General features: G+C 48.5%; 1 protein-coding gene across 1 annotated transcript in view; it reads left to right on the top strand.

Moving 5' to 3' along the window:
* The window catches only part of ADGRG2 (adhesion G protein-coupled receptor G2), a 148,544-nt gene that overhangs the window by 95,862 nt on the left and 36,270 nt on the right, over window positions 1-16,412 (top strand). The window contains exons 13-16 of the mRNA XM_063444698.1: window positions 4,478-4,532; window positions 4,630-4,655; window positions 8,364-8,418; window positions 8,503-8,537. Coding sequence (XP_063300768.1) covers window positions 4,478-4,532; window positions 4,630-4,655; window positions 8,364-8,418; window positions 8,503-8,537 — 171 coding nt within the window. The remainder of the gene's footprint in view (window positions 1-4,477; window positions 4,533-4,629; window positions 4,656-8,363; window positions 8,419-8,502; window positions 8,538-16,412) is intronic.

Raw genomic sequence — 16,412 nt, 5'->3', positions numbered from 1 at the left:
GCATCAGCCACCTCATTCAAATAGCCGGGAACATGGCGCGCGCGAAAAACAACATTTCGGGACATACACAGCAATACCAGTCGCCTAAGCAGCTGAACCACCGGCTTTGAGGCCGCCGACTGGCGATTCACCGCGTGAACCACCGCCATGTTATCCGAGAAAAATACCACTTTCCGATCACGCAGCCTGTCACCCCATAACGCTACTGCAACGACCAACGGGAACAACTCCAAGAAAGCCAAGTTGCGCATAAGAGGGCTCGAACCCCAAGAGTCCGGCCACCGCTCCGCACACCAGGAGCCCCCGAAATATGCCCCAAAGCCTATACTGCCCGAAGCATCCGTAAAAAGCTCCAGCTCGGCCGACGACTGGCCCTCCTGCCGGAACAACACCGTCCCATTAAAATCCCGCAAGAAGGCATCCCAGATGCCCAAGTCCGCTCGCATGGCCGCCGACACCCGTACGAAATGGTGCGGGGATCTAACCCCCGCGGTAGCGGCCGACAAGCTGCGACTAAACACCCTTCCCATCGGGATGACCCGACACGCAAAATTGAGCAACCCAATCAAAGACTGTAGCTGCACCAGAGTCACCTTGCGTGCCCCAGCAACGGCAGCCACCGCCCCCCGAAGCCTTGCCAGCTTATCCTGGGGCAGCCGACATTCTCCCCTCCCAGAGTCAATCTCCAGACCTAGAAAACTCAGACACGTGGTCGGGCCCTCGGTCTTATCCGCCGCCAGCGGAACCCCGAATTGGCCCGCCACCCACTCAACCGTCCGCAGCAGGCGCAAGCAATCCAGGGAACCGGCCGGTCCCACACACAGAAAATCATCTAGATAATGTACAATAAGACGACTCCCCGCTTCCACCCGTATCACCCATTCGAGAAAAGTGCTGAATTTCTCAAAATAGGAGCACGAAATGGAACATCCCATGGGCAGACACAAGTCCACGAAGTAGGCCCCTTCAAAGAAACACCCCAGCAGGTGATGACAGTCCTGGTGGACCGGTAGCAGCCGGAACGCGGCCTCGATGTCCACCTTAGCCATCAGGGCCCCATGCCCGGCCCGCCGGACCAAATCGACCGCCCGGTCGAAAGATGCATATGACACCGAGCACAATTCCTTATGAATACCGTCATTCACCGACTCCCCTTTCGGGTATGAGAGATGGTGAATGAGTCTAAATTTACCCGGCTCCTTCTTGGGGACCACCCCAAGTGGGGAAACCCGCAGGCCCTCCAGCGGAGGCACTACAAATGGGCCTGCCATGCGGCCCAATCCGACTTCTTTGCCCAGCTTTTCCCTAACCACATCCGGGAAGTCCGCCACAGACTTCAGGTTGCGCAGCCTCCCTTGACCCCCTCGTCGCTCCTGAAACGGAATAAAGAACCCCACCGCAAACCCCGCCAGGAGCACCGCAGCGTCCGCCCTGTTACCGTAGCGGCCTAGCCACGGCTCCATCGCGCTTAGCTTCACTGGGGTTAGGCCCAGGGGAAGCGGATGCACCCCCTCCCCCCGGCGCGACAGCCGCGCCGGCGCCTCCGGACTTACCCTTCTTAAAGCAGCGGTTGAGCCCATGAGCTCCCCCGCAGCCGGAGCACTCATGCTTGAAACGACAGGAGGCTCCCCATTTGCATTGGCCCTCGTTATAGAGCCAGCATAAGCCCTTTTGTAAGGTGGCCGACGAGGCGGACTGCCCCCTGGCGCCGGCCGAGCTCTGAAAGGGCTGCGCTTTTTGCGCCATCATTAGCTTCATCCAGAGCGGCAGGTCCATTTGGTCCCACCGCATACCCGGGTTAGCCGCCAGCCGCTGCCGAAACTGCTCGTCGTACCTCCACCATGCCAACCCCCCGTAAGTCCGGTACGCTTCCCAAATGCCGTCCAAATAGCAGAACAAAGACGAGCACAACCCCGGCGATTTCTCGCCGAGCACGCTAGCCAGCACACAAAAAGCCCGCAACCAATTACCGAAGGACTTCGGTATCTTGCGGTACCGCTTCCTCTTCTCCTCCTCCTCTTTTTTCTCATCCTTCTTATCCTCCTCCTTGAGGTCAATGAAGTCCTCTAACGGGAGGAGGGAGAAAATCTCACAGAACTCGCCCTTCCAAATCTTATCCTTCACGTCCTGTTTCAAATGGACCCCCAGTGGGCCCGCAAAAGATACGTACGCGTGCTGCCTAGCCGCGTCGGGGATACCCCCGGACAACTCAGCCCTTTCGCTCCCAACCTCCCCTACGTCCTGCGGCACCACCAAATCCCCGCCCGAACTAGGCCCCGCGGAATCCCGGATCCGAGAACCTGAAGCCACTGCACCCGGAGCCCACACCTGACCAACGCCGCTAGTGTCACCCCCCGCCCCCAATGAGTGGAGTAGTGCCTGAAGTGTGGTAACTAGTGCGCTAGAGTGTAGTGACCCACTGGACTCACCGGCCAAGCCCCCCGACACCGGAGCGGTGGGGGCTGCAGTACAGATCGCCTGACGTCCGGGAAGAGGAACTTCCGCCGCCATCTCGCCGACCGGGGAGCCCACCCGGTGCCCAGCCTGTGAGGAAGCAGAACGGCTCCGAAATCTAGGACAAGGAGAAGAAGTCCTGGGTAGGGGGTAACGAACATCCACTCCCCTCCCGTCCCGACCCCGGGAGCGCCTGCTCTGCACCGAAGCCTCCCGCTGACCTCTACCACCACGTGGCACCCGGGAACCCCTGGGGCTACGACTCCTCCCGTCTCTACCAGCAAGCCGCCCCTGCTGTCCATACCGAGGGGCTGCCGCACCTTCCCCTGCTGAGCTATCCGAGGGGGAGCAGTGCCGACCCGACCGCCCCCGAGCATCCCGGGACCCCATAGATCTAACGGGCGAGGGACTGTCACTACTACTCCTGGAACCCGGGCCCCCCCTGCGCCCCTCCACTACGGAAAGACCCGACTCCCGGCCTACCCTACGCCCTTGCCTAGCTACCTCCGAAACCCCCTCCCCCACCCCCTTACCTCTGACCCCTTGCTTGCCAGACCCCGATGGCCCCGAACTACCCCCCACCCCTACTGGAGACCCTCTGTCTGACCTGGCCCCCTCCCGGGAACCCCTACCACCCGTAGAACTTACTCCTTTAGAGCCACATTTTCTCTTCGGGGCCCCAGGGCCCTCCCCCTTTCCCACTAAGGCATGTGTACCCCCAACCGGCTTACTCCCGCCCCCCCCAGTGGCAGAGCTCCCCCGAACAACCTTCCCGCCAAGAGGGCCCCGACCTGAGCCCTCTGCACTTGCCTGATGCCTGCCATGCGGTCTCCCGGATCCAGCCTCCTCATCGTCTCCGCTGTCCGAAGGGGGGGAAGCCCTCCTGGGCCTCCCCTCCGTGGGTCTCGAAGCACCAGGGGGCCGCCCGGCCGCCTCCGACCTGCTAGCAGCCGCGCCCCCGTCCACGATATCCCTTTGCCGCCTAGTGCACATCCGAGGCTCCGTCCGCACACGGGGAGGCAAGGCCTCGACCACGCGGCTCCCGGGCCTGCTGCCGGTCGTAACTGGAACTCCACTGCTACCGGGTACCACTTCACCGGGCCCCGCGCCCGGGCTTAGCCTCCTCGGGGGCCTCCGGGCCCGGACCGGTCTCCCGCCATTGCCGTCCCGATCCGCCGCCTCCGCCAGGGCAGGGCCAAGCTGTGCCCGTAGCCAGTCCACACCTTGATGCCGTGCTGCCGACCTGATCCCTTCCAGCAAACGCTCCACGTCGTCCATTGTTCCTGCAGAGGAGACAAAAGAAATCCGACCAAGCAAAGTCCGCGCACACCGAGGCGAACACAAACTCGACCAGGTAGGAAGTTAGAATGACTCACCTAAAATGGCTGCTCATTTAAATAGCCAATCCCACTTACCCATAATTCCAACCCTCGCTTACTTCCTCCTAAGCCCGCCTCCTAACCCCTGTCAAGGCCTTTTTCCGCTTAGCTGCGCTCTAGCTACATGGGGCTACAGTATGGTTAATATACTATTATAGAGCAGTTTTCTCGTCCTATCTAAACTACTTATCTCATACAAACCTGCTGGCCAAGGAAAAAAATATATTTTTATATTTTTTTCAGCCAGTTACATGCTTGCATTTTGAATGGATTATCTTTTTAACCCTATAGCTTCTATTTGGTTTGGAGCACCATTTATCTAACTATATGTTATGTGCAATGAATAGCTACAACCAGTTCAGAGTGCATTTTGCCATGCTCAGTGTCCGTGTGAGTAACAATGCAGTATGTCTTGGTTACCCACTTATTTTTTAAGTCAGGTTGGGATACTGGTCAGTTCATGTCGTTTGGTTTAAAATATGCAGTTCCTTATTCAGTTAAACTGTTCAAACTTTACAAGTTAAAAACCCAGGAAACTGCAAACTCATTTTATTGCTGCTTTTAAAAGAAAAATATATAAATATCATTTATATTCAGGTATTAGGTTTGTAAGTCAATAACTTTTATGGGTTTATTTTTTACAGAGCATTAGAAACTAGTACAAATTCTTCACTGAACATATCTACAGCTGTTACTTCGGTATGTTTTTGAGACTACTACAATATTCAGTCAAGCTCTATCCAGTCATTAACTTCATGTATTTTTTTTTTTTTTTTTTATATATTTCCTTCTGCAGGCATACACAATTAGTCCACAAACTAGGTATGCATTTTTACTCAATAGTTATTTATTTACTGCAACAATTGAATGACTTTTATTATTGTACAATCATTTACCACCTTACCTGCATAGAATTATGATGAATGGGTGCCCTTTGTAATCCGGTGTCTATAATGGTAGGCAGCAATGTATTTACAGCGAGGCTAGCAAGGCATTTGCCTTTGGTGGATTTTTCTAGGGAGATTTAAAAAAATGCTGCCCCCAAACGCCCAGGAAGATGGCTTATTAGCCTCGTTGGGTCCTTCCATTGCAGGTGGTCAGTTGTATTACAGGCGGGCGGCGAGGGAGCGCTGATCTGCAAGCCGGACTATGAAGTCACTCCAGCTTCTGGCATTACGAAGTGGTGCGCAAGGGAGCTGAGCATAGGCGTGCGCAGCCTGTTGCATTAGGGTGTGCACCCTAAAGCACAAACACACACGCCGCGTGTATATGTATTTTTATATACACATACACACACACATACATACATACATACATACACACACACATATATATATACATATATATATATATATATATATATACACAAATATACATAGGTGCAGTGTGTGATTGTGAGCGGTGCAGCGTGTAAGGGGTGCAGTGTGTGTGATTGCGAGGAGTACAGTGTGGTGTAATTGTGAAGGGTGCAGTGTGTGATTGTGAGGGGTACAGTGTATGTAATTGTAAGGGGTACAGTTTGTGTAATTGTGAGGGATTCAGTGTGTGTGGGGTACAGTGTGTATGATTGTGAGGGGTGCACTGTGTGGGCGACAGGGGTTAGGAGGGTGGAGGGGCAAAGACAGGGGTTGGGGGTAGAGGGACAGGAGGTAGGGGAGTGGAGGGGCAGTGACAGGAGGTAGCAGGAGTAGACGGTTAGTGACAGGGGTTAGGGGGTAGAGGGGGAGTAGCGGGTTAGGGCGATAGAGGAGTAGTGACAGGGGTTAGGGGGATAGAGGGGTAGTGACAGGGGGTGGGGGAGTGGAAGGGCAGTAACAGGGGTTAAGGAGTGGAGAGGCAGTGACATGGGTTAGGGAGGTAGAGGGGCAGTGACAGGTGTTAGGGGTAGTGGGGTAGTGACAGGGGATAGAGGGGTAGTGACAGGGGTTAGGGGGGGAGTGACAGGAGTTAGGGGGGAGTGGAGAGGCAGTGACAGGGGTTGGGGGGTGGAGAGGCAGTGACATTGGTTAGGGGGTAGAGGGGCAGTGAGAGGGGTTATGGGGGTTGAGGGGTAGTGACAGGGGTTAGGGGGGTAGTGACAGGGGTTAGGGGGTTAGAGAGGTAGTGACAGGGGTTAGGGGGGTAGTGACAGGGGTTAGAGGGGTAGTGACAGGGGTTAGGGGGGTAGTGGCAGGGGTTAGGGGGTAGTGACAGGGGTTAGGGGGTTAGAGGGGTAGTGACAGGGGTTAGAGGGGTAGTGACAGGGGTTAGAGGGGTAGTGACAGGGGTTAGGGGGTAGAGGGGTAGTGACAGGGGTTAGAGGGCTAGGGACAGGGGTTAGGGGGGGTATGGGGCAGAGGCAGGGTGGGGGGCAGTGAGTGACAGGGGACAGAGGGGTTTTAAATACCTGCACTGGTGGTCCAGTGGGCGCCCTCTCTCTTCAGTCTGCAGCTCCTCCGGGAGTGAGCTGCAGACCACACGGTGAGTCTCGCGATCTCCAGGCAGAGCGTTGCCGCGGCAATGCTCTGACAGGCTGGAGATCGCGAGACACCTCAGTCTGCAGCTCACTCCCGGCGGAGCTGCAGACTGAGGCTGAATCTCCATCAGGGCAGACGGACAGGAGGGGCCTCTCACCCAGCGGTATTGTGGGCAAGCCGCCGGGCCCCCTCCTGTGTCGGGTCCTCGGTCATAGACCGAGGACCCGACATGTCAGTCTGCCCAGAGGCAGTGCAGCACGGAGGTGTGATTAGGGTGTGCCCAGGCACACCCGGCACACCCCGTGCGCACGCCTATGGAGCTGAGCAAGAAGATCCCTCACCACTTTCCATTGCCAGCCCGCCTGCCTGCCAGCAGTCCCTGAGCTCAGCCAGTACTGGTAAATACCCAGGTAAATAATCCAGTCTGGATGGATTTAAATTTAAAGGGACACTGTAGGCACCCAGACCACTTCTGCCCATTGAAGTGGTCTGGGTGCCAACTCCCACTACCCTTAACCCTGCAAGTATAATTATTGCAGTTTTTTTTTTTATAAACTGCAATAATTACCTTGCAGGGTTAAGTCCTCCCCTAGTGGATGTCTACCAGACAGCCACTATGGGGCACTTCCTGCTCCATAGCACAGGTTTTCTGTGCTAGAGCTTCGCTGGACGTCCTCACGCTGTGTGAGGACCTCCAGCGTCGCTCAATTCCCCATAGGAAAGCATTGAAAGCATTTTCAAAGCTTTCCTATGGGGAGCTCTAATGTGCGTGCGCGGCATTGCCGTGCATGCGCATTAGGTCTCCTCAGCCGGCGGGCGGGATCAGTCTTGCCCACCGGCTGACGTAAGGAAGAGGAGGAGCGGCGGCGAGCAGAAACCACCGCCGAGGGACATTGGCGGGGGTCTCAGGTAAGTGACTGAAGGGGTTTTCACCCCTAGAGCTACCGGGGATGGGGGGTGGGTGGGAGAGGGAACCTGCAGTGCCAGGAAAACGGATTGTTTTCCTGGCACTGGAAAGTCCCTTTAAAGAAAATTGTCTGTCAGTGAGTGTGTGTATCTGTCAATAGGTGTGTGTGTCTGTCAGTGAATGTGTGTGTGTGTATGTCTGTCAGTATGTGTCTGTCAAAAATAAACAAAGAACCCTGCACACTGATACCGTGGCTACCAGACAGCCACTAGAGGGACTTCCGGGTCTATGCATGAGGTCACTCAGTGTCAAGTAAAACCATCGGGGAAATACTAATGCGAGCGCGACCAGAAGCGGAGGGGAAGCCCAAACCAGCGGCGAGAAACAACGGCGCTCGACTCAGGTTAGTGACAGAAGAGGTTATTAACCTTGTCTGCACCATAGAGGGGTTGTGATGGAGGGGGCACAAAATGGAGCTACAGTGCCAGGAAAAGGACTTTGGTTTTTCTGTCACTACTGTTTCTCTTTAACATTATCTAACCCTTACATTCTTTATTGAGCACAGCCAGTGAAAGTGCTCCTCCACACTGGATCTATAAATATACAGCATATGAAATCAGATTGTTTTTATGGTTTACATATGCTTAGAAATTATTTTCATGTGGTTCTGTATTTTAGCTTGACTAGATGTATTTACATTTGTGTTGTTAGCATTATGAAATCTGTATTATTATTCATTGTGTAGCACAGAGGTCCCACCATTTGTTTTCTCTCCTCTGTCCATTATATTGTAAAACAAACCTGATATTTTTTATTGCTTCCTTGTACGTATTAAACACAACAATGACAGTCAGAATTCATCATTAATTTCACTGTACTACCTTTATATGAATTGCTGATGCTCCTGCAGTAAAATAGCAGAGCAGACAAGTCCAATACCTTTGACATATTTTATAGTTTACAGTTCCAAATGTATTTCAATGCATTATTTACCATATAATATTGAATTACATACGCATTGCTGGTATTTTCATTTTGATTGGTTGAGGTTAGACCAGCGCTCTGCTCTGGTAAACTCATTAAATGCTGATAAATCTGTTGCAATATTTTGTTCTTATTGACTTTTTTTATAAGAAAACATTGACATTTATTTATATATTTTTACAGCCCGTCAGAAACTAGCACAGTTCTTCTACTGAACATGTCTACAACTCTTATTTCAGTAAGTGTTTCTAATTAGATGTCTCACAAGTCACTCAATTTATTTATTCACATTTAATATATTTTTCTATTTTTCCTGTTAAAGCAAACTACAGAAAATGTGCAAACAGTCAATACAAGGTATGTATTTTCACATATATTTATGTGATCTATTTATTTTATATGATATTTGTGAGGTATCTTTGCATGTTGGAGTGATCAGTTGACAAACTTGGCATCTTTGGAAGCCCCACTTCTACACCCCTTGCACACCTTACTTGTATATTAGTAATTCACAACTTTTTTTTTGATTAGCCCAGGCAGGTGAGGATGACTAAGGTTAGTGGTTAGGGAGGCCACTAGTAGTGCAGAACTGGAACTGGTTATTAAAGCAACAGGAATAAACTAACATAAATTTAGTTGTGTGAGGGGCAAATAAGGCCATATAGGAAGTAAAAAGGAAATAAGTCGGTTGAGGTGTGCCGGAACTGATGTTGTGGTAGGCCTGTAATAAAAGGTGTAATGAAAGTATAGATAGAGGGAGTGGAGGGTGGGGACATGTGAGTCGCTAAAAAAAAGTACGGGACGGAGGAAGGTGAGTAGGGGGGTTTAAATAGGTACCATGCCCCTCCCACAACTACAGGCCAAGCCTTTACATTTGTCAGGAAAAGATCCTGACACGTGTACACCAAGCCTTTATCCAAAAGAAGGAAAAAAATAACTAGTTTGAAGAGCATTCCAATTTTGCAACAAACTGGTGAAAAAAATCCTCCTCAACCCCAGAATGGCAGTTAAATCTCTTCATTGATCAAGAAGCTGTTACTCCATATATTAAAATGATATCCCTGCATGTTATGCTTTTGCATATTCATCCAGTTGCTGTTTAAACATTTATATAGACTCTGATAAAACCACCTCTTCAGACAGAAAATTCCTCGGTAAAAATTTTTTCCTTTGCTAATGTTCCTGTTCCAGTATAAATGCATGACCTTGTGTCCTATGTTTAGTTGGTGAAGTTTTAAGATGGTTGGGCACCAGTCTCCTCACCCAGAATCTTTATCCTCCCTATACAGTACATAGAGGAAGATACTCATGAAATACAGATAGCTGAGCATTATACAAACATGCTCATACAGTAAACAGAGCTGGGAGCAACATAAAGATATATATAAAGTACATAGAGTTGACTACAATACAGAAGAAACCATATCACAAACAGAGCTGAGAAAAAAAAATAGAAATATAATACAAAGAGCGAGGCACAATACAAAGATTTCTATCCAATACACAGAGCTGGGTAGACTACATTGATACCCATACAACAGGTAGAGCAGAGTAAAATTACAGAGAAATAACACAAACAGGGTTGGGCACAATAAGGAGATAACATAACTATTCCACACGCCAGGATCACTGTGATGGATTACACAGAGATCCAAAACACAGTACATGTCTCTGTAAAGTGCTTAAGCTCTTCCTAGCCCTCTTAGATCTCATTTACATGATCTCATCTTTAGTAGTGCTCCCGTTATGATAACTTAAATGTTTTACTAAATATTGCTGCTGTTGTGAAACATGTCAGATACTCCATTAGCATACAGTGTGCACCAGTGGAAGCTGACAAGGCATTTGCCTTGGGCGGAACTTTCAGGGGGGCAGCAAAAAATGCCCCCCTTGTCAGCCTCTTGTCTTGGGGCCCCCCAAAGCTGGCATTGGTTTTGTTGTGGAGGCGGGCTGCGAGTGAGCGCTTTCCCCTGAGCTGTTCCTGCTCAGCTCCCTCGCGCCCCACACTGATGCCAGAGCTGGAATATGATGTTACTCCAGCTCCTGACATCACTAAGCTGTGCAGTGAGGGAGCAGAGCAGGAAGATCAGAGTTCCCTCGCTGCTTGCATTGACCTTCTTACTGGAAGTGAAAGGATCCCCACTGGACCCCAGGGAAATAGAGACTCAACTCCAGCACTCCCAAAGGTAGGGAGGGAGGCTGGGTGGATTGAAATTAAAAATAAATAAATGTGGAGTGTATCAGTGTGTGTGTATGTTAGTGAGTGTATATGTATGTCTTTCAAAGAGTGTGTGTCTGTCACTGAGTGTGTGTCTGTCACTGAGTGTGTGTTTGTAAAAAAGTGTATATGTCTCTGTCAGTGTGTGTATGTGTGTCTGCCAGTGTGTGTCTGTCAGTAAGTATACGTGTGTGTGTGCCTGACTCTGATTGGGTGTGTGTTTGACACTGAGTGAGTGTGCGTCTGTCAGTGAGTGTGAATGCATTTCTATCAGTGAATGTGTATGTGTGTCTGTAAGTCAGTGTGCATGTGTGTCTGTCAGTGAGTGTGTGTAACTGTGAGTATGTCTGTGAATGTATATGTGTGTCTGTCAGTGAGTGTGCGTGTGTCAGTAAAAGTGTGTGTTAGTTAAACAGTGTGTGTGCCAATGACTCTGTATCTGTCAGTGAGTGTATGTGAGTGTGTGCATCAGTTAGGGCATGTGTCTGTCAGTCAAAGAGTGTGTTAGTTTTAAAGAGGAAGAGAAATTTAGATTGGGGGAGGGGTGCCCGAGTTTTGTGTTGCCTAGGGCAGCACAAAAACAATGTACACCACTGGTGTGCATATGGTTGAAGTATCAAGATACTGATAAACTCCAACCATGTCAGCTACTCCTGAGTCTCTATTAGCTCTTAGCACACAGTATGCACAGGGTTAAAGCAGCTGGATACTGATAGACTATTATTACTCAACACACTGTGTGCACAGGGTTAAAGCAGCAGGATACTGACAGGGATAGACAGATTACCTTAGCAGCTGGAAATATAATTAACCTGCAGTTTTAATATGAATAAGAAGTAGCTGACATAGTTAGCAGAAGAAACTATTATTGCAGATAAAAACAGATTGAAATCAGAATCAGATCAGTGCTCAGAGTCCCAGCTCCAGTCCTGTAGTTTGAAGCTTTCCAACTTTTCAACTAGCCACAGCATGAGTGGCTCAGGTCTCAGCTGTTAGAGAAAATGGTGGGAATGTGCAAAAGGAAGTATCTTAGTTATATATTTGAGTAAATTTCCTCCTTGCTTAATCTGCCCTCAGGCAGTCACTGAGGCTATTAGAAGAGATAGAAAGATGATATTATACACTTACATTTTGTCATGCTAATCCAGGTTGGGGACTGTCAGCAGATGGAGAGGAATCCTCTCCACAACCCCAGGCTACCCTCCAGTAGTTCAAACGTGGCCGCTGTGGTTCCCTCCCCTTTCTTGACGTGGCGTGTGTGTGCCGACATCATGACGCAAATTATGTCACTGCCCGACAAAATGTCTGAACCTGAATGTGGGGGCGTGGTTTCAGAATTAAAGATCCAGACTATAAAAGGCTGGTTCACCCATAGCACTTTGGCCTGTTATGGTTCTATCTCAGTTCCCAATAGTGCTTTGTATTCTCTGTGTTATCTTGTGTAGCAATCTCGGCTGTCTGACCATTCTCCTATCTATAGCCCTGACTCGGCTTTTGTACCTCACTACTGTGTTTTCTGGCTCCCATGACTCAGCTTGTATTCCTCATTTCTGTGATTTCTGGCTCCGCGACTTTGGCTTGTCCCATTTTTTATCTGTCTAACGTAAAGTCTGGCCACTCTAAGGCCCGGTATACGTTCTTCTTTTACATTCTGTGTGTTGGGTCTCTTAGGAATCCTGACAGATTTGGCAGAGGCCAGGAGCTCTTCCAAGATTACTTCTTCCTACTTTCTTCTGTGGGTACTGTAGCCACATCCCCTAATGCTGTGAGAAAATGATGGCTCCTGAATAGAAAGGCCAAAAGCATGCCTCCACTCATGGGCAGCTGGCTCTGCTACCCAAATGGCAACTTAATGAAAAATCTTGAAATTCCTTCTTAAATGACACTAGGCATGAGCAAAACATACTGAAACAGGGCAGATTGTAAACTATCTCCATTTTTTTATATGCCTGGATGCTCTCAAAAAAAACTATCCAAAGAGCTACCAATGATGGGGGAGGGGCCCCACAGAACTGAAACCTATTACAGAATTAAAGAAACACTAAGTTTTTCCCAATTTTTATTTTTTTTTGGCTTAGCTCTGTCCCCTCCAGAAAAAATCCTAGTGTTTCTAAACCACTTTAAAAAAAAAAATGAAAAAAAATGTCCCCACATAAAAACTGGTGGGGCACTGATGTTTCCTGGTGGGCTCCCCCTGTCTTGGGTCACAACGCTGGGAGAGCGGCTCTTATGCCACCCGCAGCGCCTGGCCGATCCTCAAGACGCCCGAAGGTGGGGGCGCCGAGAGGAGCCCTGTCACAGGGGGCCCAGGAGGTGGCCATCTGACCACCTCAGGGCGCCCCCGAACCTGTATTAGGTAAGGCAGAGCAGGCACCTGCTTACCTTGATGGCAGGTGCCTGCTCTCCCAAAAAATAACGGTGACCGGAGGAGAGGGGGACGGAGCAGGAAGGCGGCAAGGGAGGCTGTTCTTGCAGCCTCTCACTCCTCCCTCGCGCACCTTCTGTAATGCCGGGAGACGGAATATGATGTCATTCCGGCCCCGGCATACTAAACGGTGTGCTGGGGGAGTGAGGAGCTGCCCCACACTGGACCCCTGGGAGGTGAGTGTTTGAATGTCCGTGAGTGTGTGTGTGTGTGTGTGTGTTTGTCAGTGAGTAAGTGTATGTCTGTCAGTAAGTGTCTGTGTGTGTGTGTGTCTGTCTGTCGGTCAGTGAGTGAATGTTTGTGAGTGAAGTGTCTATGTGTGTGTGTGTGTGTCTATCAGTGAGTGAGTGTGTGTCTGTCAGTGAGTGTGTATGTCTGTGTGTCTGTCAGTGAGTGTGTGTGTCTGCTAATGTGTGTCTGTCAGGGAGTTAGTGACATGAGGGGGCGGCAAAATGGATCTTTGCCTAGGGCGGCAGAAATCCTTGAACCGGCCCTGGCCCCACGTGCCCCTATAGACGAGCCGCCACTGCTTTAGTCTTGCTTATGAATAGATCTCCAGAAAATGCTTTGAATTGGCCCCAAATACCTTTATATAATGTTGTCATATCCCCTTTGAGGCTCCATTTTTCAAAGCTTAACAAATTTAAAATTGTTAACCTTTTTTCATAACTAAAATGTGCCATTCCTTTTTATTAATTTTGTAGCTCGCCTCTGCACTTTTTCTAGTGCCTTAATATCTTTCTTTGGAACAGGTGCCCAAAATTACACCGCATATTTAGTGTGTGGTCTTTTAATTTCGTTAATTGATTTATTAAGAGATAAAATTATATTTACATCATGAGAATTAATGCCCCCTTTTATGATACCGGAGAAACTGACGGAAGCAAAGCACAGAGAGATGGACACAGGTTTCTTCAGGAAGGAAGAGATTCTTTATTGGATCACTGATCGGGACTCAGAGGGACTTATGTCACCAAAATACAGCAAGTTCTGAGCCCCGGACAATAGTGCAGGCTCCTTATATAGGCACATAACTCCTCCCATATTAAGCTCCACCCGCACATTCTCTTGACCAATCAATACAAATAAGAATTAACTTCCTGCTTGACCGCATGGCCTGTCCAGCACAATGGAGGAGGGGAATGCTATATCCTGTATTCTTGCACATGCTCCGTACACTACTGATCGTATCTTGCCTCGTGCAACCAACTGATCGATACGTCAGCATATGCACGTACACATGCCACGTGGTAATCTCGGCCTACTAAATTTATTTTTACCGAGATTCCACCACATTCCCCCCTTTGATGCCTCTTGATATTTCACAATTACTTGAGGCATCACTTAACCTTGGTTTGCATACACCGCAAGTTACCTTGAACCAGACCAGACTTATCTTATGATGTGAATCTTCAACACTCATCTTCCTGTACTGGTTCTCCCTGATCTAGAGCCTTATATTTATAAATTGCCATTATCTGTGCAGCAGCCTTCCTCTCTGCTATATTTTCTATCAAGCTCTGCACAGACCTAACTACTAAGGGTATAAGACACGGCAGGAGTAGACACAACATTAAAATCAGTAGGACTCCACCTACCACTGCCTTAAGCCCTCCAAACCACTCATACCAGCTACCAAACCAACTACTTGGATTGTACCCTTTCCATACCTGAGTAGGCACATGCGCTAGTTTAACCATATGGCTAGTAAGCTCAGCTATTGCTTGCCCTTCGTCATCTATTTGAATACAGCAATTGCTCAGGTTAAACTTCCCACATACACCTCCCTCTACTGCCAAAAGGTAATCCAAGGCTAATCTATTTTGGTATACTGCTGTCCTCATCCTGGTATTGTGCTTCGCTAGAAGATTGAGCGCTTGTGATGTCTCGTTAGTAATGATCTCAACCACTGCCTGTAATCTTATAATACGGTTGAGCATATAAATAGGGGTTCTATAACCAAAGGTACCATCCTCTGCCCACGTGGCTGGCCCATAATAATCTATAATACGCTGGGGAGGCCATTCATCATCTTCCCAGGCGCCTATCTCTATGGGTCCCCTTTTCTTCCTATGATTCACATCATACACTTTAACACCTAAAGTCTCACCTGTTTCGATAGGTAACAAGAAGAAGGATGGTTTGAGCATACCCAACACACATGCCCCTTCCCAGTCCTGTGGCAACTCCGAATAGGCTTTCTTACCACAGATCCAGTACAAATTTGCTGGGGCTCTCCAGTTAGATATGATGGATAAATCAAACCACACATCCTTTAAATTGGCGTATCTAGCAAACGGGTTAGATGGTTCTGAGACATTTGAAGCCGACCACCAAGTTGTATTCTTTGTATCATCATCATAAGCTTTTTGCCCTAGACAAGTTAATTCTCCTACAGAAGTATTATACATCATTCCTTTCCTCGCTATGCAAACATAACCTATGATGGAGGTCTTTAATCTCCACTCAGATTTACCTCTAACACTCATATGATAATTGGCTTGTGTAGATATTAATTGGTCAACTGCCTCAGAACCGGACATTACCTCCTTTGCTTCCCAAGGCCATTGGTCTCCCATGTTAGTACCTCCACACACATAGCAGTTGGTAACATTAAGACTACCGGCAATACTTTCGGCTAAATCTATGAACAGGTTTTTAGCATTATGGGGGATCTTATTATCTTATCTTATTATCATCTCTTCATAAAAGGAATGGTATACTTGATGAGTTTGGGAGGTTACCGTATCAGTCTCTATCCCTATAAACAATATTGTCCCAGGGTCTAAACCCGTCCCATACATTTGAAACCCAAATAAATTACCATATTTATCTAAGAACTTGTCAGGGTTATTTATAAGTATATGGATTGGATTGCATTCCATAGACTTACAATATGGACTGGTAGGCAACTTAGTCACAATCATGTCCTTGTCTGCTGTCTGTCCCCAAGTTGCCCACCCTACACAAGACCAATATGGGCAAAAGTTATAATCTCTATTTGGGCATCTAGGACTCACATATTTATTTTTACTACTGGGACAAATATATTTATCGTTAGACCCATACGTTCTCTCCCATCTAAGATCCCCACATACATTCCACGGCTTTCTACCACTTGATATCGCTTTACACGCATCAAATAGCAGAACACCTGAAGAATATACGGATTCTAATACCGTCTTATTAATTAGGGTCCCCTGAGGATCTCCATTCCTGAGAGTCAACCAAATTGTACGGGGTTGATACTCTGGACTGAAGCACTTAGGTTCTCCTACTCCTAAATGGCACACACTATATTCTATATTTAAGTATCTACATCTTGATACATCTCCCTTACACTCATATTGCGAATGCCAAATTAGGGTCTGGGAAATATGGTTACCTGTTCTTGTAGTCTTAATGCATACCTCACAGCTAGGAGTGTCGGTACCTCTACCTTCCTGAATATAAAAATATACATAAATAAACATTATCATAAGCACATCTTTCGTCGTCATCCTCAGTCTTCGTCCGTGCGAAGGCACCTCAGCTTCCAGGATGTAAGGGCTGCAGGGAATGGAGTTCTGCTCGTCTTCACAGGGGTCCC

The sequence above is a fragment of the Pelobates fuscus genome, chromosome 1, assembly GCF_036172605.1.
Source record: "Pelobates fuscus isolate aPelFus1 chromosome 1, aPelFus1.pri, whole genome shotgun sequence".
In the NCBI taxonomy this organism is placed as follows: domain Eukaryota; kingdom Metazoa; phylum Chordata; class Amphibia; order Anura; family Pelobatidae; genus Pelobates; species Pelobates fuscus.
This window is presented reverse-complemented; position numbering and strand designations above follow the sequence as displayed.